The sequence below is a fragment of the Gadus chalcogrammus genome, chromosome 16 (genome assembly GCF_026213295.1).
Source record: "Gadus chalcogrammus isolate NIFS_2021 chromosome 16, NIFS_Gcha_1.0, whole genome shotgun sequence".
NCBI classification, from domain to species: Eukaryota; Metazoa; Chordata; class Actinopteri; order Gadiformes; family Gadidae; genus Gadus; species Gadus chalcogrammus.
In genome coordinates, this window is record NC_079427.1 from 13,062,449 (window position 1) to 13,069,948 (window position 7,500).

Sequence of the window (7,500 nt, forward strand, 5' to 3'; positions counted from 1 at the left end):
TAAAAGAACACTCCAAAACAGCTGATTTGGCTCCTCCCGTTATTTTCCCAAAGCTTAGCAGTGGTTTACTGTATTGAGCCAGTATGATCGACAGCCCTTTATGCCGAACGCTTCCACTGTTTCCAGTGCTAAATCCTACCGAAACAGACTCGCTCGATTAGTGTCTGTGTCCCCCTAGTTAGGAAGGTTTAGATTTAAACAGACGTACTACTGTTTGCTAAATAAACTATATTTCAGATGTACCTATTTATTTACCTTGTCTGTGTGTCAGAAACCTGGTTTTCTAACAATGTTTGTGTACCTCTTACAGTGTATTTAACAGTTGATAGCTTCCTTGTTTGGACATTTACACTAACAGGTTATGGCCAGCACCCTTCTGCCAGCCGCTGCAGCCCAAACCTGATTATTCCACAGCTTTCAGTACTATATGTGCGTGTGTGTGTGTGTGTGTGTGTGTGTGTGTGTGTGTGTGTGTGTGTGTGTGTGTGTGTGTGTGTGTGTGTGTGTGTGTGTGTGTCAGTGAGTGGTTGATGTTGTGTGTGTGCGAGAGTGCCTGTCTGCATAGGCAAGAGAGCAGGGGAGCGGGTAGGGCAAAGTGTGTTAGAGTGTGTCCGAGAGAGGCAAAATAGAGAATGTGTGCGTGTGTCCACACGCACAAATGTGTGCATTTGCTGTATATGTTCCAAGGTTCTGGTTATAACCCTTTTATTCGTTTATGGGCTGGAGAGGGATTTTAACAAAGTGGTCCATTGCCTCTAGGCAAGTTGAAGAGTCCGTGTGTATTTATGTCAGTCGGTGTGTTTATGTGAGCAGGTGATTCTTGGACCAGAATAAAATGGACTATCGTTTTAAACATCCAGCTCCTCTATGTAGCGTTCTAGAGCTAGCACTAGCCTTTGGCTGTTGTGTGGAGAGGATGGTTATGTAAGAGTGTATTCGGTCAAACTTGGATTTTCTATACAGGTGTGCTTGTTGGTTGGTAAACATTGACAAAAAACGCATGCGTCTGCTTAGATGTGGGTGTGCATGTGTGCGTGTGTGAGTGTGTGTGTTTGTGTTAGTGTTTCTCTGTTTATAATACATGGATGTGTATTCGAAGGAGAGAGAGTGAGAGAGAGCGAAAGAGAGGGAGAGAGAGTGATAGATTAATAAATGCAAAACGAGCCAGCCACTCGGAAAGAGAGGGAGAGTGACAGGAAAAACAACAGCCAGAGAGAGACAGATTGGAGGAGAGAGATAGAGAGAGTGAAGGAGAGACAGAGAGAGAGAGAGGGAGGTTGAATGAGGAAAAGAGAGCAAGTTGATGGTGAGAGAGGGAGAGAGAGAGAGAGAGAGAGAGAGAGAGAGAGAGAGAGAGAGAGAGAGAGAGAGAGAGAGAGAGAGTGTGGACGTTTGACCATGGAGGGGTTGTAAATGGGATCTCATCTGACACAGACAGTTTCATCAATAATGCAGTGTTGCCTTTTGCCCGTGCCGCCTTGCGAGCAGGACAGCAGTGCAGGGATGCAGAGCCAGGAGGGTAGCAACACCGGGACTTAGAGCTTGGGAGAGCACTTAAGGAAGGAGCGGATCGCAGTGTCTCACTAAGGGACCCTTGGGTTCCTCTTCACCCTGTGTATTATCCCCAGAACGCCCTCCGCCAGTGAACAGATTAAGTCCCGAGACAGACGGAGACGGAGGGATACAAGGGGGGGGGGGAGAGACAGGAAGAAGTAGAGAGAGAGAGAGAGAGAGAACGGGAACCTTCTGTGGAGTAGCTTACACTCTGGATAGCTTTCTACACTTTCTTTGAAGAAAGAAAACAACACCTCTGCCCTCGATTTGGTTTAGTGTGTGTGTTTTTTTTGTGTCCGTCTCTGTGATTTATATAATCTGTTTCATGGGATGATATAACAGGAAATAGAGAGGGGAAGGCAAAAGGAAAAAAAGATGGAGAGGGATGGAGAGGAACGGCTGGTGGAGAGAGGTTGAGAGGTGGAGTGTTGGAGAGACGAGATAGAGCGAGGGAGAGGGCAAGCACATGCAGGCACTCACACAGATGTGCACAGAAACACACACATGCACAAACAAACAGTGTGTACCTGATTTTTCCCTCCTTTGACAGTTCGTGCGGCGGGTCATCACACAGCAGCCGCGAGTCTCCCTCCAGAATGTAGACACATACACACTCCTGCAACATGAGCCCATGCACAGTCACACACACGCGCACACACACACACACACACACACACACACACACACACACACACACACACACACACACACACACACACACACACACACACACACACACACACACACACACACACACAAAGTTTCACATTAATCACATTTCAATTCATTGTACTGGGGATGACCTTATATTCATTGGGGAGAGAGTCTTGGACTGCGTTTCTCAGTGTGTGACAGGGCTGGGACATGGCTTTTGCCACTCTGAATATTAAGAGGTGTGTTTTTCCGGTAACACATCAAGGTTATTTATGAGTTCAGCTCGGTTCTTTGTATGTGTGTGTGTGTGTGTGAGTGTGTGTGTGAGTGTGTGTGTGTGAGTGTGTTTGTGAGAAGGTGTGTACCGTGCTGGGTAGCAATTCCTGTACGCTGTCTCGGAGGGCATCTCGTAGCGAGCGAACATTGACGACCGCTGCCAACCGCAGCAAAGCATCCTGGGAAGAAAGACAAACATTGAACAGTTTTCCACCTGGCTGACACAGTTCCCAGAGGTCTACTTGTTCACGGTATAAATGTCCAGGGTTGAAACCCTCAGGCCTCTGGGCCAAGGTTTCATTAATATACTTACCGCAAAATTAATATAGTACCTGAGTTTTGTCAAAGCGTCATTTTCACTTGTCTCAGTATGTCTAGAAAAAAACACTACGTCCCAGGCCAAACCTATGTCAAAGTCGGCCAATGCACAGCAATCTGTATATTTTGGATGAACCCTCATGTCTAAAAGTGTCTCATGTTTGCTCAGTTCATATTCCACTGAGTGGACAGCCAGTGTTTCGCTGTCCTTTTCAACTCTGGCCTTCCTCAATGGCTCAATTGTGAAACTCTGAAACTAAATCTGTGTGAAGTTTCGTTAGATGAGAACGAAACAACGGATGGATGAACTCCAAATAAATGTATCCTTCCACGTTAAATCCATCTTCTTAAAACATGAAATTATTTCAATCATTCAGGAATTCACCCAATTAGACACAATGTAATAATTGTCCCCAAGGCATAATCTTGGACTTAACTTGACAGGTATTATCATTATAATTCAAAACGTAAAAAATGTTAAATTGAAAAAGCATTAATTCAGAGTTGTTTAGTCACTTTCTAGCTTCACACTCAAACATCAGCTTGGACTGGAATGGAAGAGCCTTTTAACCCAAACTAACTGTTTCTATCCCGTCAGGGGTTGACTGAGTACACAGGCTCCCAAAGGACAAAACAGTTAAATGTGCCAAAGCAGATATAAAAAGTGATATTTCCTCATCAAAGCCAGCATCACAAAGTTTCATAAAAACTATTATATCTGAAAAGAGGTGGCACAGTTTGAAGAGTTGTTTGAATGGAGGCATTTATTGCTCTTGTACAAGGCCGAATATCATGGAGATAACACACAGTGGGCGAACACACACAGTGGCAGCCCGAGGAGAGCAGCGGCGCGATGGTACAGCCCGGTGAGAACCAGCCGGCGGGGACGCCACTGATAAGGTTGTTCAGGCGTTGATGAGCGGATCAATGCACAGGCTGCCCGGGCTGAGCCTGGGGGCCCCCTCTCACGTGTGGCCCCGCAGTGTCCTCCCCAAAGATATATTCAAACACCTAGTCAAAAAAAACTTTGAATGCAATTAAATCTGGAGGCCCCCTTTGTGTGAAAAAGGCTGTTTACCTTTTGATTGGGTTTAAACTTTTATTTCATTTCACAGTGTAGGCCTCCACCTCCCCTGGCAAACTTTCTAATTATTTTCTTAAAATACAGCAAACCTGATCGCTTTGTTGGTTGTTGATTGGTTGTGCAATGCAACCAAGTTCAGAGAGGCATATAGGTTTCGGTGAGATTGTCACCATGTCAGAGTTAGAAAAGAAGTAGCTGGAAGAAATTTAACAAGATTCCGTAACCCACGTGATATTTCTTTAATTTGGTGATTGCTTCTGTTTAATTGAAGCTGGATGGAAGTCATCATGTTTCTCTCTGATTTCTCTAGTGTGTGGAAAACTCAGCAGGATGTGTCTGCTGAGATACAATTCGTTGTAATTGTGTTATTTTCTATGTCTCTGTTTAATTACAATCTGTAATGTGTGCAATTTTTTACAAAAAGTACAACCCCCAGGGCCCAGCCGAACCCCTCTCCTGGAGAGGTCGGCTCATGTTTTTTAAGAAAATGCTACTCCTCAGACCCAACTCGTGAACTTAATCCATGCTTCAATATTTCCCAACGTAAACCTGTGAAGTGAGGAGAGTAGCGAGTGGATTTGGTTGTAAATGTCAGCCCCCAGCCTCTATTAAGTCAAATACGTTCAGTGAGACATGTTAAAGAGGGGCTTTTCTAACGCGCAGCATGTAAGCATGGCCCCCGAGAAGTCACTTGATGCTGCAAGCCGAACCGTACTCGACTGTAATGCTAATCACAGTAACACACATTGGTATTAGGGAGCACAGATAGTCTCCTGACTGTATTTGCTGGGATTTTCTGATCTGATGACAGACCAAGTCAGACAAAATAAAAAGGCCTCTCTAAAAGGTACAGCGTCGTATTAATCATCCTATGACTTTTAATGGAAAAACGGGAGAGATTAGGAGTCTCATCCTTATCTGTTATCATGCCGCTCATTCCTTTCAGCTGGCGGTCTGCTTCTTCAGTTGCTGCTCTAACGACAATAATGCACGTTGAAAATTGCCTAATCAATTCCCTAATTGATTCAGCAATGAATGTTGTCTACAATTACATAATTCAATCACTGTCTCTGTATCATAAAGAATGACTTGACCAGCGGGAGGATAATGAGCCTGGGCCTTGTGTTGTTGCACGCAAATGCATGACTCTGGCAGCCAGTACATAACAGATGGTATCTTTCACACACATCGCTCTCTGGGTGATCACTAGAGATGTCTTTCTCCTCGCTGCTTTTCATCCGCTCCCTAGTATCTGTTTGCTATGTCCTGTTTAAAATGGTGGTGGTGAAGGTAGGGGTGGTGATGATGGTGGTGGTGATGGTGGTGGTGGTGGTGTTGGTGGTGTTGCTGCTGATGATGGTGTTGGTGGTGGTGGTGCTGGTGGTGGTGGTGGTGGTGATGGTGGTGGTGCTGATGATGGTGGTGGTGATGTTGTGGGTGATGGTGATGATGATGTTGTTGGTGATGGTGGTGATGATGTTGTTGGTGATGGTGGTGATGATGGTGTTGGTGGTGGTGGTGGTGGTGGTGGTGGTGGTGGTGCTGCATGGTGATGGTGGTGATGATGGTGTATGTGGTGGTGGTGATGGTGGTAGCAGCACTATTGAGTGTATGAAGGTTGGTGGAAGCAATGCAACGAGGGAAGAGGAAGAGCGGGGAGGATTCATCTGGTGCCTATGCTGTGTTTGATATAACATATGAATATTAAATATAATTATCTTTGATCACTCAATCAGCCTGCCAGAGTGCTACTATAATGAAGTTGGAGCTCTGCCAGGACTTTTTCTGATATGTGTGGCTGTGAGTGTGTGTGTGTATGCATGAGCATGCATGAGCTTGCGGATGTGTCTTTGAGTTTGTACGCATCTCGCATTGTGTTATTTGACCTTTCCCAATCATCCTCTGTCATAAACCTCTAACCATCTGTTATATTAATTCACCTGTCACCCCTCCCCACTCCCACCCACCTCCCCCCAGGACGCTACACACAAGCACATACACACATTCACACACAGAGAGAGAGAGAGAGAGAGAGAGAGAGAGAGAGAGAGAGAGAGAGAGAGAGAGAGAGAGAGAGAGAGAGAGAGAGAGAGAGAGAGAGAGAGAGAGAGAGAGAGAGATAACAGTGCTGCTTATTGAACCATTCATCGACCCACTATACACCTACATAAAACAGAGATGCTAGAAATGATAGCAGAGCAATCAGGAACATGGACCCAGTTCACTTCTTGCTGCAGGCACGGCGCAAAATAGCCTATTACCATATTAAATCCCTGCCAGAGCTGCCGTTTTTTCTGTATTTCGTTCCTTTTTGTTTTACAGCATGCAATTTCATTTCAGTAATAGTTTTGAATGCTTATATACAGATGATTAGTATGGACCTAATGCAAGTAATTTTGCTTTTGGTATTAGAGGGGAACATTTGGTTTTATGGGATTTTGGTGGAAGATTTTATGTTAATTGACATATACCACATAGAAATGGATGCCTATCCCATAACAATATTAATCACATTCATATTCAACCTGTTCTCTCGCTCACTGTCTCTCTGGTTGTCATGTTACATTTCTTTGGGAGGATTTGCCCATCCAAACCATGGAGAGCTACAACTCCATGACCAAAAGTGCCCTGTCTATTCAAATGCTAGTCAACATCTTGCAGTTGAAAGGAGAAGCAGCGAATCAGCAATGGTTCTCCAATCTGGTAAATCTCACTTGTTTATTCTCGTAATCACTGTTTTTTCTTTTCTATTCACATATATCGCTCCGGGTCCTCGAACCTTTCTCACACTTTCTTTGATGCCCTTACTCGCAATTTCCAACTTCAAACTTAGTTCATTTGAATTAACTCATTCACTTTGAATCCAAAGGGTTTTATGAGAAATGTACATTTTCAAAGCCGGTCGTCTCAAATAAGACACAAACATCCCGTAAACGTAACACAACTCCTCCTCAAGTCTGCCCGTTCCGTCCTTGTGGAACCTGCCTTGAAACGTCCCTCTCCTCCACATCCCTCTCTGCTCCCGCTTCCGTCTGTTGTCCTAATGCCATTAGACTCTTCTAATCACCCTGAGTGCTGCTGTTGAAGGGCACCTGGGATCACCATGCCTAAACACACCTCCTTCATCTCCAGCCTTTATCTATGACTCTCCCTCTCTCTCCCCGTCGGGCCTCGCTCGCCCACCGACGTCTGCATTGGCTGTCCTCCTCCTTCGAGGCGGGCTGAGGGTAGAGGCTCGTCCTGGATGAGAGAGGTCAGCCACTTGAACGTTCAGAAAGCCCTTTGTCTGTTTGACACAGGGCCTGGCTCGGTTGGATTATTATTGGCAGGGAAAACGATAAAAATGTGATGGATTTAATTACTGGTTAGATATATTAAATCATTTTAAATGTATTTCTTTAATTCATGTTTATGTGTATATTGAATTATGTATTCATATTTATTTACTTTTTTATTTATTCATCTTTTGTTGACATATTTGATTAAGATTGAATCAGGTTTTTCATGCATTTTTATATTCATGGTTACAACTCTAGCAGGGTTTAAGTGACACATTTGCATTGCTCAAGTACATGCTCCTCTCCCCTAAAAGAGCTTTCGTCACTTAGGCTTCA

At 44.5% G+C, this 7,500-nt stretch overlaps 1 protein-coding gene across 2 annotated transcripts in view; it reads right to left on the bottom strand.

Annotated features, from left to right (window-relative positions):
* Positions 1-7,500, bottom strand: part of LOC130406326 (cGMP-dependent 3',5'-cyclic phosphodiesterase) — a 144,013-nt gene that overhangs the window by 35,652 nt on the left and 100,861 nt on the right. For both annotated transcript variants that reach the window (XM_056611839.1, XM_056611840.1), the window contains exons 3-4: positions 2,574-2,663; positions 2,082-2,170 (exon numbers count right to left, since the gene is read on the bottom strand). In XM_056611839.1, the coding sequence (XP_056467814.1) occupies positions 2,082-2,170; positions 2,574-2,663 (179 nt within the window). The remainder of the gene's footprint in view (positions 1-2,081; positions 2,171-2,573; positions 2,664-7,500) is intronic.